General features: G+C 37.0%; 1 protein-coding gene across 1 annotated transcript in view; it reads right to left on the reverse strand.

Moving 5' to 3' along the window:
* Positions 1–9,590: 9,590 nt before the first annotated feature.
* The window catches only part of LOC128207398 (vam6/Vps39-like protein), a 28,954-nt gene continuing 18,353 nt past the window's right edge, over positions 9,591–20,191 (reverse strand). Inside the window, exons 15-26 of the mRNA XM_052910287.1 lie at positions 19,784–19,925; positions 19,437–19,523; positions 18,520–18,593; positions 17,920–18,024; positions 17,297–17,420; positions 16,460–16,585; positions 14,486–14,588; positions 14,169–14,202; positions 12,285–12,431; positions 11,649–11,783; positions 11,258–11,352; positions 9,591–10,630 (exon numbers count right to left, since the gene is read on the reverse strand). Of these exons, the coding sequence (XP_052766247.1) occupies positions 10,558–10,630; positions 11,258–11,352; positions 11,649–11,783; positions 12,285–12,431; positions 14,169–14,202; positions 14,486–14,588; positions 16,460–16,585; positions 17,297–17,420; positions 17,920–18,024; positions 18,520–18,593; positions 19,437–19,523; positions 19,784–19,925 (1,245 nt within the window). The 3' untranslated portion in view covers positions 9,591–10,557. The remainder of the gene's footprint in view (positions 10,631–11,257; positions 11,353–11,648; positions 11,784–12,284; positions 12,432–14,168; positions 14,203–14,485; positions 14,589–16,459; positions 16,586–17,296; positions 17,421–17,919; positions 18,025–18,519; positions 18,594–19,436; positions 19,524–19,783; positions 19,926–20,191) is intronic.

The raw sequence follows: 20,191 nt of genomic DNA on the forward strand, positions 1-20,191 counted from the left end.
TGTGGCAGAAACTAGAGTATTATGATGAAACCTTCACAGTTTGAGAATTTGTATGCTACGCTCACTCTGCCCATTCTTAATCATTAAGATTTTAGCTCATGTCATCTAACTGATAACATTACAACTAAGTCATGTCAGTTTAATGATTAAGAGTGAATAAGACAGCACTAAGGAAAATATATTGTAAAGCTGTTTGAATTCAAGTGACCTGCATACATGCCATATTTTCTGGAGACCATTCAGGGGGATTTGTTCAAAAGGCTGAAAATTCAGGGGGATTTTGGTTTTATTCAGGGGGATTTTTTTTAGCAGGTCTAAGTTGGCGAAATTTTAAAGTATTTTTAGACGCAAGTACGAAAAAATGTATTCACATAGTTTGCTTTGAAAACTTCTTAACTTTTTCATTAAACAGAATTATTTTATGTCATTATGTTTTTATCATATTCTTATGATACACTGTCATGTCATACTGTAATGCACTTGCAGAACAAAATATGTCATTGGAAAAATATGTTTTCGAGACAATTAAATTTAAATTACCTTCCTCCAAAGTATTTTCAACAATAAGAGAATAGAATAAATATTATTAATTTCTTCCTTCCAAAATAGCAATATTTCTTTGCATTTGATAATTACTACAAATTAATTGATCACTTGTTGTAAAAGTTTCCTTTTGGCATTTCACCCTTGTGGAGTTGTTTCTTTACATTCAGTTTCACTCACATACTGTGGTTTCACCTGATGTAAAATTTCTAAAAAAAAAAAAAAAAATTTTTTTTTTTTTAAATTCCGGGGATTTTTATCTCCCGCCGGGGGACCGTGGGATGGATCGAAATTCAGGGGGATTTTCCCCCCCACCGGGGGATATGGCATGTATGGACCTGTTTTGCTGTATTGGACATAACTTATTTATGTTTGTACATTAAATATTGTCTCTGGTGGTGTTGAGAGGAACTGTTGACAGTGAACATTTAGTTTGTGGAAAGCCTCTTGCCCTTTGTTTTGGAAGCATCATAGTAATAATAATCGTAGGTACCGTATAAATTATTTGAATTTTGCTTTGTACCATCTTACATCAACCCCACAAAGTATCAAACCAAAATATGATGGTAATCAATCAGGTGCTTGAAACATTTCTTTAACTACTGACTCTTCAATACTGACTCTTCAATACTTGAATACTAGATAAGGATTATTTCAATTAAAAAATTTAAGTGTACAGAATCACATTTTTCTTTCCCTGGGAATTTGAAGGGTAGTACACATGCACTTAAAAGTATAATAAAATGCAGATAAACTTTCAACTTAAAGGAAAGTGAAAATTACAGTACACATACATGTATGTGAATGTTATTTCTGCTAGTAAGTCAAAGCTTATTTATTATTACAAAGTTTGTAAAACATGTTTTTACAACATTATATTATCACTCTCATTGGCACATCATCATGATGCGATGTGTGTTTGGTCTGGTGTCATGGGGGAAACCAGTCAGGTCTGTTGTCATGGGGGAAACCAGTCAGGTTTGTTGTCATGGGGGAAACCTGTCAGGTCTGGTGTCATGGGGGAAACCAGTCAGGTCTGGTGTCATGGGGGAAACCAGTCAGGTCTGGTGTCATGGGGGAAACCTGTCAGGTCTGTTGTCATGGGGGAAACCAGTCAGGTCTGGTGTCATGGGGGAAACCAGTCAGGTCTGTTGTCATGGGGGAAACCAGTCATTACCCTGAAGAAACCCACTTGTCCGGCTTGGTGACCACAAACCAGCCTCGCATGTGCCCAGACTCGCAATCAAAGGGGTTGCCTAGGTAAGAAGTGAGGGCGCTGACCGGACAACCTTTATTTCTACTACATGTACTTACCGGTACTTATACTTATCATACAAGGCAAATCATATGTGTGATAACATGTGTACAGTATATTTGTATACTCTACCCAAAGTTTTTATAATGGCAAATTCATGCTTTTATTCCAATATCTGCCGTTGAACTATTCATCATCTTTTTTTCCACAAACTATTTACCAAAAAGCTTCTACAGCATTGCACATCATCACAACATCAGTGATACACATCACAGTGGCTTGATGACAAAGGCTCATTAAAGTCTAGTTCTGGCTTCCATAATTTTAATGTTGATATTTATTTTGTTGATGTTTACATCCAAAAAGGTAATATATAACGTGTTCGCTGAAGTTCTTTAGCTAATTAAAGTCATAATAAATCAGTTCAACAAGCCAAAATTATATTTTACACACATTTGAACTTGTATATCATCAATCTTGAACTTGTATATCATCAATATAATACATTGCCTTAAACATAAAATGAGATTTGACAAAATTCAAAAGTACCCTATACTGTAATACGTTTCATACAGTTTGGTGAGCCTTTGTCATCAAGCCACTGTGATTACACATACAGTGTAGTCACGTTTTGGTCGCCACGTTTGTAGTGCCCCACCCACTTTACAGTTGAATACTCGGCATTCATGGGCATTACACACCACGGTTCGATGTGTTGAATTCAAAACCACGAGATCCATGGATAGTATGTAAATAATCTATTCAGACTATTGTAACTATTTTCGACCGAATTCGCCGCATTCTAAATCCAATCCGTCTTCCTCTACCAGAACCAGGCTATGTTTAAAAGAAGGACAATTTCCAAAAATACATATAGGAATGAATGCTTAAATATATCTTACCTAACAGCAAAATTGTAAATATATAGCCGCTTCGCATGTCTCATTTCAAAATTTATTTAAAACATTTATGACATCGTCGCCATCTGCGTCTGCGAAGACACATTTATGACGTCACTTGATACTTGATGACGTTTGTAACACGATTGCATTTCGCGCGTTCACATTCCAATTTCAATTAAAGTCTTACATAATTTTAATATGTTCTACTCTTAGATCTGTAGGATTTATATAATATTAATAATAACTTTTAACCTTTTTCTTAAAACTGCTTTATATGTATACATAAGGTTTTATATTTTAGTTTCGTTTAACAGATACATGATACAGTTGAAAACCATTAAATGACGCTGTTTTTGAAAGTATCTTTACTTTAAATTCTCATCAGTGCATAAGGTCAAAAACATTGTTAAATTATTAAAAAAAATAAGTTATGGTTTGGTTGAACTGTGTCTTGCATACATGTACATGTACACTTGGCCGACTTAAAAGTTAACAACGTACGTGTAATTAACGATATCAATGGGCGTTCTCTTTTAAACGCGAAATAGTTAATGATTTTCTCATATCATTAAATAAAACGAGTACAACTGAAAGGTTTGTCTCAAATCTACACGAATTTTTTTTAGACAAAGCCAAACTTGCACAGCAGTAAGGATTTAAAATTAAGCGAACAACGATGACGTTAACAACGTTGTTAACTTAAACCGAGTTCTGAACAATCGGCACTGTCATGAAAAGCTGTTGACGTCGATAGGGAAATGTTTAGTGAGCTTATCATTTTGAGTAAAAGTGAAAAACGTAGCGCATAATCATACGCATCCATTTTTTTATATTATAAATTATACAAGAAATTATGTTTTTCTAAGTCTGAAACTATTAAATATGATGGTGATTCCGAACGTAAGAACTGTGACGTTATTTTTTTGTCTAGTGTATGATTCGCACTCCCCTCCCCCTAAAATTGTGCAAGTTTACTTTTTATTTCAACATATATAATATATATGAAAAAAAGAGTAAAGATATACGCTCAACATGCACCATTTCGGACTAGAAATCGTTAAAGAGTACCCCAAATCCCCATATCAACACATTAAACCAAATTAATTTTGGTTCTGAGGGAGGGGCACAAGTCAAAAGGCTACGCCCCCCTAAGTAACGCCCCCTGTAACATCAAATGCTGAAACTGCCCCTCTAATATGGACCAGCTTGAAGCGCGTCAGTGCGTCCCGCAAGATTTGGGAAGGGCGACTACAGGACAACATCCACAACTAGCCAGATGATCAGCTACCTGGGCTGGAATCAACTTGTAGAACGCCGCACTAACGCAAAACTGGTCAAGCTTTTCGCATCGTCTACGGTCATGTAACCATCCCGGCTCTCCGGCTCCTACACCCATCCTCCTTCAGTACAAGAGTCCACTCCGACAGATACCTTGTCCCTTTTGTAGAACCGACACGTACCGCCTCTCTTTCTTCCTCTTCGCCATCAGACTATGGACCTTAATCACCAGCAGCGCTAACCACCGTTGATAGTGTCGGGGCGGTCATATTAACACAGCGAAAGGTAGTTGTTGTCAGGTTTGGGCATTGCCATTCATATAATTTGTGTACAGATAAATGTCCTTTTCTAGTACAGTCGAACCCAGTTGGCTCGAACTCGCTTTGCTCGGATTCTTTGCTGGCTTTAACTGCATGTAAAGGATCGATTTCTTTGTACTGAAGGTAAGGATTCAAGCTTGGCTTAAATTTTACGAGGCTCGCGGTATTTTCGCCGGTCCCTTGTAGTTCGAGCTAACGGGGGTTCGATTGTATAACAATATCGCTGCCGTCTGGTGATTTAATCGGTATATATGTTCACTGGCACCGGACTTTCGGGGGTTGATAATATTTCATGTTAGAATACACACGTTTTTCTTTATTGGCAATTTCAGCACGTGTTTCTTTATAGATAGTACCAACATCAGTCACGTTTTTGCCGATGTACCGGGAACCATTATGAATGCCGATTGGATACCGTTGGGAGTTTGTAGGGTAGGTACTTTCTGTTTGTCGGATGAGTATGTACGGTAGGTATTATCTGGTTTGTCAGGTGAGTATGTAGGGTAGGTACTCTCTGATTTGTCAGATGAGTATGTAGTGTAGGTACTCTCTGGTTTGTCAAAATAGTTTGTAGGGTAGGTACTCTCTGGTTTGTCAAAAGAATGTAGGGTAGGTACTCTCTGGTTTGTCAAACAAGTATGTGGGGTAGGTACTCTGTTTGTCAAAATAATATATAGGGTAGGTACTCTCTGGTTTTTCAAGAGATTGTAGGGAAGGTACTCTCTGGTTTGTCAAAATGGTATGTAGGGTTGGTAATCTCTGGTTTGTCAAATTAATATTTGAGGTAGTTACTCTCTGGTTTGTCAAACGGGTATGTGGGGTAGGTACTCTCTGGTTTGTCAAAATGGTATGTGGGGTAGGTACACTCTGGTTTGTCAAAAGAATGTAGGGTAGGTACTCTCTGTTTTTCAAGAGTATGTAGGATAGGTACTCTCTGGTTTGTCAAGAGTATGTAGGATAGGTACTCTCTGGTTTGTCAAAATGGTATGTAGGGTTGGTACTCTCTGGTTTGTCAAAAGTATGAAGGGTAGTTACTCTCTGGTTTGTCAAAATGGTATGTAGGGTAGGTACTCTCTGGTTTGTCAAAATGGTATGTAGGGTAGGTACTCTCTGGTTTGTCAAAAGTATGAAGGGTAGTTACTCTCTGGTTTGTCAAAATGGTATGTAGGGTAGGTACTCTCTGGTTTGTCAAAATGGTATGTAGGGTAGGTACTCTCTGGTTTGTCAAAATGGTATGTAGGGTAGGTACTCTCTGGTTTGTCAAGAGTATGAAGGATAGGTACTCTCTGGTTTGTCAAAATGGTATGTAGGATAGGTACTCTCTGGTTTGTCAAGAGTATGAAGGGTAGTTACTCTCTGGTTTGTCAAAATGGTATGTAGGGTAGGTACTCTATGGTTTGTCAAAAGAATGTATAGGGTAGGTATTCTCTGGTTTGTCAAAATGGTATATAGGTTAGGTTCATTCTGGTTTGTCAACAGAATGTATAGGGTAGGTACTCTCTGGTTTGTCAAAAGAATGTATAGGGTAGGTACTCTCTGGTTTGTCAAAAGAATGAATAGGGTAGGTACTCTCTAGTTTTTCAAAAGAATGTATAGGGTAGGTACTCTCCGGTTTGTCAAAATAATGTATAGGGTAGGTACTCTCTGGTTTATCAAAATAATATGTGAGATAGGGGTACTCTCTGGTTTGTCAAAATAATATATAGGGTAGGTACTCTCTGGTTTTTCATGAGTATGTAGGGTAGGTACTCTCTGGTTTGTCAAAATGGTATGTAGGGTAAGTACTCTCCGGTTTGTCAAAAGAATATGTGGGGTAGGTACTCTCTGGTTTGTCAAGAGTATGTAGGGTAGGTACTCTCTGGTTTGTCAAGAGTATGTAGGGTAGGTACTCTCTGGTTTGTCAAGAGTATGTAGGGTAGGTACTCTCTGGTTTGTCAAGAGTATGAAGGGTAGGTACTCTCTGGTTGGTCAAAAGTATATAGCGGGTAGGTACTCTCTGGTTGGTCCAAAGGGTATATAAGGCAGGTGCTCTCTCTTCCTCGGCTACGTTTCTAGGGGCAACGTCGTAGATATACGAATTATTTGTCGGTTCTCGGAGCTCTTTACACGAGGCAGCTATATATCCAGACGTTTACATTGGTGTAATGAAGATGAAGCTAATCCATTTATTGTGTACAGTCAGTAGCGCTCTGTTAACTGTACATAGATGCTCATACAATTTGTAAATCTCGCCATAGCTCTTATTATCGTCAATTCGTGTATTAATGTCATATACGCTGCTTCGATAGGCGGAACAGACTTATTAAGTACATGTTAGTGATTCTTGTATTGATTCCAATTATGGGTCCTTTGTCACTGATATGTAAATAGATGCGTTGTTCAACACAAGCAAAATGATTACCTATCTTCAATGTTGTCCATAATGTGAACGCCCATCACCATCAGCGGAAGACCCACATCTCTTATTCAACAAAAGCTTCGTCGGTGTTGGAGGCCCAAACAACTAAAGATATAGTCCAACACCTAATTTTAATCGCAAATGTCTATAAACAAAATTTTAAACCAGCTGAAAAGGAGCTGTTATTATTATCATTATTATTATTATTATTATTATCATCATCATCATCATCATCATCATCATCATTATTATTATTATTATTATTATTATTATTATTATTATTATTATTATTATTATTTTGCAGGTGGGAGGGGGTTCATTTATTTTACGACGCCATTTGCTAATCGACATGATTGTCAACCACAGAGCCTAGTACTCAAACAGAATATAACCCTGGTTAGAGCTACATTGGGTCTGTAACGTGGATTCCTGTAAAACACTGACACGAGACCTCCGTTTAACGTTCCTACCCTAAACGGTTAGTGTTGAGTGGTTTGGTGTTGAGACTGGGGATCGGACATGCAACTCCTTGGTTGATAGTCAGGTGTTCTACTACCGGACCCTACCACTACTACTGCTACTGCTACTGCTACTGCTGCTGCTGCTGCTGCTGCTGCTGCTGCTGCTGCTGCTGCTACTACTACTACTACTACTACTACTACTACTACTACTACTACTACTACTACTACTACTACTACTACTACTACTACTACTTATACTACTACAACTACTACTTAAACTTCTGCTACTATTATAGTTGCTACTGCTTCTCCTGCAACTGCTCCTTTTGCTACTACTGTTGCTGCTTTTGCTGCGACTAATTCTACCGCTGCTGCTTCTGCTGATGCTTCTACTTGTACTGCTGCTACCACTTCTACTACTGCTGCTATTGGAGATGGTTCTTCTTCTCCTGCTACTGCTATTAATGCTACTACTGCTGCTACTGTTGCTGTTTCTGCTTTTACTGATTCAACTGTCGCTGTTTCTGCTACTGCTGATGATTTTGCTAGTATTGCTGCCATTTCAGCTGCTTCTCCTGCTACTGCTACTACGGTTGCTACTGTTGCTGCTTCTGCTGCTACTTCGGCTTCCGCTGCTCTTGCTGCTGCTTTTTTCACTGATACTTTGGGTTTACAAGGCATGGAATACGTTTTAATGCCAGTTGACCTGAACAGACCAGGCTTGAACATGTGCACTCCACATTTTGTAGATGTACTGAATACTTGTGCCAAGTACTTTTGAAATAAACCAGCGGTTTAAAAGTTATTCATACATGTATCTTGATACCAGTGACCTGGACCTTAAACTGACACGGCTGAAACATCAGCTCTGCAAGCTTCGATGTCGTGAACACTTATGCCAAGTTGTTCTGTATTTGTTCCTGCGGCGGAGGAGTAACATCTCAGAAGAAAACAAACCTATCTGGAACATGCGCGCTGCGAGTTTGAAAATTGGTGAATGTATGTGCCAAATTATTCTGAAACCGATCGAATGGTTAGGGGTTTATAGTGAACATTTGACATTTGATCACTTTTTAAACGTGTGATCTTGACCTCGAACCAATACACATGTGTCGAGGTTTCAGACATTGAATCCTTAATTAACATGTTATTCCGAATCCATCTAGCAGATCAGGAAGATGTCTGAACATTTGAACTGTGTTTGCGGCCATAATCTTCAAACAGCATAAATGGAGCATGCGTGGAGCTTTTGTCAGTTCTCGCGCGCGGTTCACTTGTTGTGGCGAGGAGCGATAAATGTTACCTGACTTTCACTCGTAAGTGCAACTTTGTCCGTAAAGCATCAGCGTGTCACAGTGCTGTACATATACAGGACAGATATGATTGCGGTTTGGGTAGTAACACGGTGCATATCGGTACCCTCTTTGCGAAAACACAAAAATACAATTATAAAGTAAAAACAAATTACTTAACTCGATAACAGTGCTACGAGGGTACCCGTGCTTTAAAAAGAGAGAGAGGGTACCTGTGCTATAAAAAATCAATAGCAAAGGGGTAACCCCTGCCGCTGCAAAACCGAAAGTAGGGTGTTTTTATGAATTTACCACATATTTTAGACTATTAATTGCCATTTGTATGAATATGATATATAACTGAATACATGTAATATGTATGGGGTGTACATAATCAAACCAGTGGTTCATTTAAGGTATTAGCCGCTTAATACACACTTTTTTAAAAGCTTTAACCGACAACATAGTTATAATCACGGTACACTATGGGACTTTTATCCAAATTTTGAAGATTTTTTACCGTGAATTAAAAAAGTTATTTATGTTTCATTACACCCACCCCCAAACTCCAAGGGCTACAAAGAGCGACAAGTAAATATTTTGTCAATGTTTGATTTTTTTTCGCATTATCAAAGATTATGAAATAAACACAACAGTTTCTGGTAAAATAAACTTCAGTTAACAGAAAACTATCATACATATCGATATTGTGTAGCTTATTGTGGAGTTGCAGTAATTGAAAAATGGGCGACTGACTAAAAAATACATAGCTATAACATTCTAGTGTTCCGTGGTATACTTCTTTTACACATGACATACCTCCTTTCAGAAGTTAAATAAACATTTACTGGCTTGTTGTCCATCGCCGATTTGTTTTCAGCAGAGAAAAACCGATGCAAGTGCAAAGAGGGTACCGTTTCAGTAGATTTCACAAAGAGGGTACCGATATGGATATGCACCGTGAGTAAGCATAAGATGAAGTTTGGCTGCTACTAGCTTGCTTAGAAGTTCATTGGCAAAAAACGACAATGCCAAATCTCTTTCAATCTACCCTTGAGACAGATTGCCTCTATATGCAACGGGGCTTTCATGAGCCTTAACTTAAGGAAACAATAAAGATGTGACGACGTTCTCTGTGAATTCGTTTATTTTGGTGATCTTTAATTATCAAATAACATGAAGTTATGTAAAATGCCATGTGTTTGAAACATCCCGGTCGCTCTAAAACTCATTGTGTATGGTTTCGGATCTTCGTCGACTCACGTGGATAATTCATCATACTTGATAGTTTCCAAACCTTAGAAGACGTACATGCATTTATAAAATTATGTTGTCTTTAAACATGGTACCCGGCTTTGGACGATCCACATACACTATTCATTATGATTGATTTATATGGACTTAAAACACGACTTAAGTACACAAATATAAAAGTATATAATTATGTATGCAAAAAGTAATTGAAAAAAATACAAGACAATATGCCAAAATAACTGCACCCGCTATCCGACTTATTGAAATTAGCTCAAAAGGTATTATTTCAATTATTTCAATAAACTACTTGTTTTGTACCATGTTGTCAAGGACAACATTCAATAACTAGCGTGTGTATTATAGCATTGTAATTTATACGCACGGTACTTATTGAACGGTTAAGCTCCGCCTACTGGATACCGTTCAGATATGGGAGTAAATGTACATACGAAAACAAAGTAACTCTCTCCAACATGGTACAAGAAATCAATTTGATAATTTTTTCACTGTATATACAACAAATTAATAGCAAAAAAAGATGAAAAAGAAGAGGAAAATCGTGCACCAAATATAAGCGTGTAATTAGAACTCATCAATCAAGGGGCATAGTCAAGATATACTTTAAATGGAGTGATACTACAATAAACAGACGACCTTTCTCAATAAACAGGGAATGGTCCGAAGTTCTACATACACACCGTTTTTACTATTTTTTTGGTAGCAAATCAAGATATTCTTTGAATAATGGGTTTAGAAATATAGAGCATTGCAGCCGTTTTGTTGGCAGCCGCTTCGTTGGCAGCCGCTACGTATCCTTTATGGCATTCACTGATGAACCATTGGGCGATATACCGTTAAGTAGAAGTGTTTTTCTGAATATTGCATCCTAGGTGAATTATCGTTTTATCTGGACTGTGGACAAACACTCTGGAAATGTATCAACAAGTTATTTTAAACAATAAATGGGAAACCAGTTGTACAATATTAGACAAAGGATATCTATAATTATTTTATAATACAAAATATTTCTGTTTCCGTCTCAATTTGCTTAAGAAGATCGTCAAGTAAACGAATTTTTTGTATAATATTAAAAAAAATTACATTAAAATGTTATCCCGATTTTTTCATATTTTTTTTAAAATTCTTAAAGCTGCACTCTCACAGATTAAACGTTTTTCCAACTTTTTATTGTGTGTCTTAGAACGAGCCAATTTATGCGAAAATGCATGTTAACCAGTCATATAAGACTGCTGACAAAAAATTAGATCGCAGATTTTATATCTAAGTTCAAAAATTGATGTTTTATGCATTTTTCTTAAACCGTTAGTAACGCTTTTAGCCATTAAACAATTATTTTCGAACGGAAGCTGCCATCTGATCTTTTGTCAGCAATCTTTTATCACTGGTTTGCAGATATTTACGGAAAAAAATGTTCATTCCAAGACAAAATATGAAATAGTTGTAAAAAACGGTAAATCTGTGAGAGTGCAGCTTTAATAATTATGAACTGATTAGGATTTGCGAAAACTTAATTAATATTTCACAAATACTTACGTCTTGCCAATCTTGAATTTACAAATTGGACAATCTGTCTCATCGGCAATTTTGATTGGTGTTTTGCAACAAAGTTCTCTCCGCAAAATATTTATCTGAAATCATTGCCAAACAAGTGGTATAAACTATTTGGCTTTTAACATTCGCAGCTCCTTGGCCATTTTTCGAAAACAACCTCGGATGTATTTGGACGTTTAAGTCCGGTGCAAGTAGATCGCGTAGTAATTTTATTTAGCAGTTAAACTTAACTCTTGGGAATATTAATTATGTTTGCAATAATACACTTCACTGGCAATCAATTTAAACGTGATACATATATACAACTCTAAAACACTACATTTAATTTATGATATGATTAAAAAAATACGAACTACTTCAACTGATTTTTTACCTGTATGTTATGTTGGCGTTCTATTTTTTTCTGAACTTGACACATATAGTTCTGAGAAATGACCGCTTCTAGTGCCACCTCGAGGAAGGAGCGAAGTTTCTTTATGGTAAGGTCTTCGGGTAGGATGGAAACGGCCTGAAAATCATACCTGACATAGAATGACGTTCAAATTCACAAGTTTTCATTAAAAACGATATTAATTACACGGGCACAGCCAACAGACAAACCCTTCCCGATCTCATAGTTTACGGACCAAAAGCGAAACGGACAGTCTTGCAGTACTAACATACTCATAATTCTAACATAAGCGCAGTTTACCTATTAACAATGTTAAATTTAAAAGCAGCTTGTATATCAGCTCAGGTGTGGTATTTATTAGTGGTCTAAATTCCATTTAACATCGATATAGCTAATCGGATTGCTTAAAAAAAACAAGATCTATACAGTGAATTAAGTCAATGATGAATGAGTATAGCATTGACTTAAGTTGAATGTAGACTACAAACCCAGACATCAATTTCTCAGTTAAGTGAACCATATATATCGACCGAAGTAAAAGTAACAAGGTTTTTTACCGTTGGACAGAAAATCGACGACTGAGAATCGTCGAAACGTAACATATAAACTAAGTTTCACCTTATAAAGATTGATTTCAGCAGCATGGGTCTCCAGCATCGCGAGGGCGTCGGCCAACTTCTGTTTTGGTTCCCTACGGAATTCTTGTATTCCCAGGCTGAGCGGCTTTGGAGGATACAGGTACACTTTTAACAAGTCAAGGTACACCTGTATATAAAATGTAAACTATAAATGAGTTCTTGTTATCCTGTAGAGTGTATAAAAGACGTCTGAAGATAATAGAAACTATGTCCGTTTCCCATTGACAGGGTTTATTCCAAATACATGTACTAGTACATTAGTACACTTGAACACCTGTACAATACAATACAATAAAATAAGATTTTTAAACCGTACGCATTTAACGTTTCCAAATACATGTACATCTGTGGACAAACATTTCACTTTTAACATATACATAGAGATCTTCAACAAACAATATTCTCCCAACACATCCAAATACATCTGTATAAAAATACACTTTTTAATATATCCAAATAGATCCTTATATAAACAATGCAACTTCTAACATTTTAAAATACAAGAGTTTGTCCGGTAAGCGCAGTGGTTGTTCGGCTAGTGCAGTGGTTGTCCGGCTAGCGCAGTGGCTGTCCGGCTATCGCAGTGATTGTCCGGCTAGCGCAGTGATTGTCCGGTTGTCCGGCTAGCGCAGTGATTGACCGGTTGTCCGGCTAGCCCAGTGATTGTCCGGCTAGCGCAGTGATTGTCCGGCTAGCGCAGTGGTTGTCCGGCTAGCGCAGTGGTTGTCCGGCTAGTGCAGTGATTGTCCGGCAAGCGCAGTGGTTGTCCGGCAAGCGCAGTGATTGTCCAGCTAGCGCAGTGATTGTCCAGCTAGCGCAGTGATTGTCCGGTTGTCCGGCTAGCACAGTGGTTGTCCAGCTAGCGCAGTTATTGTCCGGCTAGCGCAGTGATTGTCCAGCTAGCGCAGTGATTGTCCGGCTAGCGCAGTGATTGTCCAGCTAGCGCAGTAGTTAGCATTCGTTTCTAACCAAGGCGTCCGGACGGGTTCGGATCTCGGCCTAGGCGTTAGTCGTTACCATGCAGGACAGGGCCTTCCGTTTTCCACACATAACTGAATACAACAATCTTGCGCAACATCGTGCAATCAAAGTGACTTGACCGATTAGACAGACATGCATCTGCCCCTGAATACACTTCAGCCGGGAGATTTAGCAGAACAGTTATATTTTAAATGTTATGATTCAATTTTGGCTTGTTTAGGTCAAGTCAATGTTTCGTGTATACTTTTGGATTTCTATAAAAAAAAGTATGCAAGAATCATTGACTTCACCCAAACAAGGCGAAATTTAAGCATGGCATTTGTAATAATTTTTCTGCTTCCGGGGACAAATTTCCCTTTTGAAGCAAAATTCAGGAGCAGATAAATGAGTTATCGGACAGGACAATATATTAAGTAAAATACATTTGTATACATATATACACATAATACACTTTTTTATAGTTTTGTTCTATCTTCACTTCATTCTGATGTGCATGTCGTAAACAAAGAAAGTTTCAGTTCGCTACGTTTATGTTTGACGTAATGACAGCACTTTTCCTTGTACATTTGTATACAAAAAAACACGAGCTTTTAACCTGTTAAGTAAAGATGTACACACTTTAATATAACATATCCAAATACATACTCACACATATGTACTTAAACAAAACATATTCAAAGATGTACACAAATGGACACAAATGTTGCATTTTGAAACAAATATATATACAATGTATATGATAAATAATAATAACAAGATACCGGCACTGTTTGAGTTTTAAAACACTTATTCAACATAGATTTTAACGTATTCAGAAAGTCACGTGAAACGCAAATTTCGTTCGTTTACATCACTAAAATATAATGGGACTTTAATGACTTACGTCTTTATGGCCTTCATAGTGTTGGATGCAATAACTGAAATGAAACAAAACAGAATATAAGATTTTCACAAATACAAAAACGAGGGTATACCGCATATGGGTTGTCCGGACTTTATTTTGTCCCTTTTACATTGACAATGAAATGTAAACCATTCATTAAAATTTGTATCAATAAAACAAAATCAAAACGATTACTTCGTGCACGGCACGGTTCGAATCTTCAAACACTTTTTATGCATGTTGAGTCATTGAAAAGGGATTGCAAATACATGTATATAAAAATAATCAATATTTTGAAAATGTAAAAAGGCACCTACTCTTCAGCGTCTGCAATCTTACAGAGCACGTAGACATAGATACCGAGGGCCTGCTCGTGCTTCTTCAGGCGGCCTAGTAACACAGCTCTCTCCTCAAACAAGCCTGCGAAGAATAGCTGTCTTAAATTAAAACTAGATTAACTATATATTCAAAATGAATCAATACAAAACAAGTTTGGCCACAATATGTCAACCTTAACTAAAGATTCTAAGTTTTTTTTCTAAGGTGTTTTCAGATTGGGGCCCCAAATACGATCCCATGAACGGTTTCCACACACTCTAACTATATACCTGTACCAAGTTTGGTCAAAATATGTAAACCCTAACTAAAGTTATCGTTTTTCTAATTTTAGTAACGGTGACCCAAAGGGCCCCAAACGAAATTCAATAAAAGGTCTCCATAAATTATTTCTACATAGCAATTTTGGTCACAATATGTAAACACCAACTAAACATATTCAGTTTCAACCGTTTTTCTAACTAAAGTTATTCAGTGTCACAGGTGAGTCCAACCGCCTAAACAACGACGTATGTTATTCTAATAACTTACACTTATAAAGCTGCTATCTCACAGATATACCGTTTTCACATATTTTTTTTTGTCTTGGAAAGAGCAAATATGTGCGTAAATATCTGCAAACCAACGATAAAAAATTGCTGACAAAAGATCAGAGCGCAGATTTTCAATTTTCCGTTCGAAAATTAATTTTTTATTTCTTTAACCGTTAATAACGGTTTAACAAAAATGCATTAAACAACAATTTTTGAACTTAAATAGAAATATCTGCAATCTGTTTTTGTCAGCAGTCTTATTTGACTGGTTTGCATGCATTTTCGCAAAAAATGGCTCGTGGAGTATACTAAAGTGGCTCATAGAGCTCACATTTGTCGATCCTAAAAGCTAGCAGGGGGTCTGTATGAGTATGTGGGATTTAACCCTGGTAATGGGGATAAAGCCCCATTTGAAACTGTTTCCAAAGTCATTTATATTCATATCAAATTTGATACAAATGTCCAAGCAAAAAACAATCTTTACAAAGTTCTGCACTATAGTCTGACGTAGAAACCTCTCAATCCTGATTTTAGGAGTAATCCTGCCTTTAAAGAAGCACTCTCACAGATATACCGTTTATACAACTTTCTTTTATTGTTTTGTCTTGGAAAGAGCAAAATTTTGCTGTAAATATCTGCAAACCAATGATAAAAGATTGCTGACAAAAGATCAGATCACAGATTTTTATATTTCCGTTCGAAAATTAATATTTTACGGGTTGAAGCGTTACAAATTGTTTAAGAAAAATGCATAAAACATCAGTTTTTGAACTTAAATATAAAAATCTGCGATCTGATTTTGTCAGAAGTTTTATTTAACTGGTTTCCATGCATGTTCGCAAAAACTGGCTCGTTCCAAGACAAAAAATAAGACAAAAAAGTTGTCAAAACGTTCAATCTATGAGAGTGCAGCTTTAAGCCCTTAATTTGCTTCAACTATTCGACCACAATTGAGATTGGAGCAAAACCTTCTAACGCAATTGTATGGCATTTAAAGGCAGTACTAGGTCGTTAATTAGTTTTTATTCAACATGCTCTAAGCATGAATGCGCCTTTAAAAGGGGTACTGAAAACATACACGAGTTTAAATATCTGTTGGTGTATTGAAGTCAAATTAGCTGAGTCTGAGATCGAGATATGACATAAGTACTTTTGTGATATTGGGCCGGGTCTGCCATTTTATACTGTCATTTGCCGAGAAAGAGTTTTCAGAAGGGTCTAGCTGTACCTATGGTAACCAACAAATTGACCAGTGACTAGCTCACACATTGATGGTAAATTTTGCTGACATATATATTACTTTTTAGATGTTTAACTGTTATTAATATAAATTTTGTAAAAGAAATGGAATTAATATGACTTTTTGTTCCTTTATAAAAATGCTTATCTGAGTCTGAGTCTAGACTTGGCCCCTGGACATACCATTCATAGGAAGATGGGTGAGCACGTGGTCAGGTTGGTAAAGGCTGGTTTTGTTTAGGAAGCGCAGGAACTTCCCACGGTACAGAGTCAACATTCCGGTTTCTTTCCCGCCACTTTCACGATCACCTATGGTTTGCAAAAAAACCACTCTCGCATGGTTGGATAAACATCAAATCTGATTATCAAAATAAACTATTTTATGAACTCGGACACTATAGGCAGTCCGATATATATGTAATTTAGTGAGTGTTGTGTTTTTTTCGTTGAGCTCTTATTATTGTACATTTAAAGCTGCACCCTCACAGATTGAACGTTTTGACATATTTTTTTTTTTTGAAACTAGCCAATTCATGCGAAAATGCATGTTAACTAGTCATATAAGACTGCTGACAAAAATTAGATCGCAGATTTTTATATTTTAGTCAAAAAATTATGTTTTATGCATTTTTCTTTAACCGTAAGTATCGCTTTTAGCCATAAAACATTTATTTTCGAACGGAAATATGAAACTCTGTGATCTGATCTTTTGTCAAAAGTCTTTTATCACTGGTTTGCAGATATCTTCGCAAAAATGGGCTCATTCCAAGACAAGACAAAAAATAAAAAAGTTGTCAAAACGGTAAAACTGTGAGAGTGCAGCTTTAAACGAGCTCATTAATTTCCTGACTGCTGGAGTCATTCATGTAGTTTCGATTGTATTAGTAAATCGTATCATAGATTTGATGTTAGGATTATTTTTAGCATTTTGCGAAAATTATTTTTATATTTGACAAATTTCGTTTCTCGTATGAAAGAAATCTTAAGACAAAGACACGACTTTACATATTGTTTACATACATGGCGGCATGTAGTGAAAACTTCGGGAGTCCTGGTACTCCTTGAGCACGGCATTCTTCAAGTGAGAAGCAAGCGCCTGGTGAAGCTCCTCAGTCTGGTCCCCCCACTCGTATATCACGTGCTCCTGAATGACGTCATCATATGACATAATAGTTTTGAACATGAACGTTCGAAGTTTGCATTGAACTCATTGTTCATATTTAAGCGAAACTATTATTAAAATGTCCGCGTCTATATAAAAGAGAGGAAACATCTGAGAAGTCGTTTAGCGCAGAGATTAGCGCACTCGCTTCTTACCAAGGCGTGTCAGGTTCGATTCCCGGCCTGGGCATTTATGAGCTTGCTTGGTGGTAACCAAACCGGACACGTATGCCTTCTCTGGGTTCTCCGGTTTTCCTCACAACACAACTCACACAATTTCGTGCAACATCGTGGTTACGCGTTTGACTTAGCATTTTAAAAGGATTTTCTTCACAATCGTTTTAAAATAAATGAAGTTTAAATTATTCAACAGTGATTTTTGACACTAAGATTCATATTTCCACAAAGGATATATAAGATAAGAAGTGCGTTTCATTTTTTTCCCTGATAAAATACACACGTTTTTCTGTAGTTCTACTCACCAGGTATTGGATGACAATCATCGGTAGTGTGTCGAGTGTTTCCAGGAAGCTGAGAATATGGCCACGTGGTAACTCGCGGACCGTTTGTACATCCTCAGTAAATATCTACAACACATATAATATATACACGTGTAATACAACACATACACGATGTTCTTTTCAACACTAGTTGTACATAAACGATGCTACCCAGGGGCGGCCCAGAATTCAGCGTTAGAGGGGGCATAACTAAGGGGCGTAACATTTTGACTTATACCCCTCCCTCAGAACCGAAATTTATTTTGTCTTAAGTGTTGGCAGGAGGTTGTTTCTCCCCCAAGGAAAATGTTAACATTTTCTAGTCCGAAATGGTGCATTTGAGCGTATTTTATTACTTTTTTCTCCAATATTGAAATAAAAAGACAACTTGAACGTTTTTTTGGTGGGGGATGCTGGGTGCGCCCCTCCCCTGGGTCCGATAGTGCTACCGTGTTTAAAATTCACCATTTTTTATATTTTTTTGAATGGTAAGTTTTTCGTCAAACCAAATAAATCTTCCAAATGAATTCATATAGTTTGTCTGATTTAAAAGGTAGAGTTTATCAATGCGTGTAAATGTACCTGAAGCGCCTCATATGGGTTGACTTCAAACACCCATTTTGACCACTCATATATCAGATTTAGATGTGCAGTGCCTATAATAATAATAATAATAATAATAATAATAATAATAATAATAATAATAATAATAATAATAATAGTAATAATAATAGTAGTAATAAGAGTAGTAAACAAGCAGCTGTTTCAAATAAATTTGTAAATCTGATCAAATTTAAATTTTCATGTGCTTCTTTGGCCAACAAATGACGTCTACCAATCCCCACGTCACATACGTGACCGCGTTCCAAATATAGAAAAAAAATGTTTTTGAAATAATTTAACAGTTAAATATGAAACATTTAATATAAAGCAAAACAATGATAATAACGCAATGAGAAAAAAATCCTTAAAAAGTGAATATATGGTATCTGAAATGCAGCTATATTTTATACTTGGTAGCAGAAGGCCTCTCTGCTTTTAGGGGATTGTTGTTGTACATGTATGGAAGCTCACTTTAAAAAATGAACACGGTTTCTGGCAGACGTATTGAAAACTGATTATTACCAATACTACTTTAATGCTCTCTCACTGAGATAAGCACCAGGCCCCAATTTCTCGAAACTTCTTTAGTCCCTTATAACAGGATTAATGCTAATCTCACTATTTTTGTTGTTCTATAAAATGTGTTATATTTACCTTTTCAAGAATATAAGAAATTATGTAGGAATAATCTGTATGATTATCAGAATAAACCATTTTTCATTTATCAAAATCCATTTTCAGTATGTATTTTGGCTAATTGAAATAAGCGCCTTAAGCCTGTTAAGCTTAAGAAAATTCGAGAAATTGGGGCCAAAACAATAGACAGCACGCTACCAAAACTGTCTAATACAGGACCTAACATGCAGTGTTCGTCTTTGCACATTGATGAGGCTCACCCAACTGTTGCAGTTTGTGTATCGTCGACTCGAAGCCCTGGAGTGATGACTTGGTGTTCTTTGATTGGTTTTTCATCACTTGCAAGGCTGAAAATTCCGAGGTGTGTTTTGTCATAATAGTGAAAGAAAATGAATTAAAAATGCAACAATTGTTATCCTTGTAGTTTTTGTTTTTATTTGTCCCAATTGACATTATAACATACATTTCTAGTATAATTCATGACTGTCAAGAAGAAAGAGTGACATATTCGAAAGAATGAACAAACAGATAATAATAAATAATAAAAATGTCAGTACATTGATCTCCGTATCTACTCAGTCTGATTATTTATACTTCTCATTCTTACCATCAGCATGTCGTCCGTGTTCTTCATACAGAATAATGAGCTCTGTGTATTTGTGGCTCTTGGCCAGAGCCCTCTCCGCCGCCTGCACGTGGACCTTGTTGTCCGGCTGCCTCAACAGGGGTGCCACTCGTTCTTCTCGGATCTGTGAATAGAGGGATACTTTATTGGCGGTAATCATACAGTATGATGATCTCACTGTACTTGTGCCTTCTGACCAGAGCCCTCTCCGCCGCCTGCACGTGGACCATGTTGTCCGGCTGCCTCAACAAGGGTGCCACTTGTTCTTCTCGGATCTGTGAATAGAGGGATACTATTTTGGCGGTAATCATACAGTATGATGAACTCGCTGTACTTGTCGCTTATGACCAGAGCCCTCTCCGCCGCCTGCACGTGGACCTTGTTGTCCGG

Source organism: Mya arenaria, chromosome 11 (genome assembly GCF_026914265.1).
Source record: "Mya arenaria isolate MELC-2E11 chromosome 11, ASM2691426v1".
NCBI lineage: Eukaryota > Metazoa > Mollusca > Bivalvia > Myida > Myidae > Mya > Mya arenaria.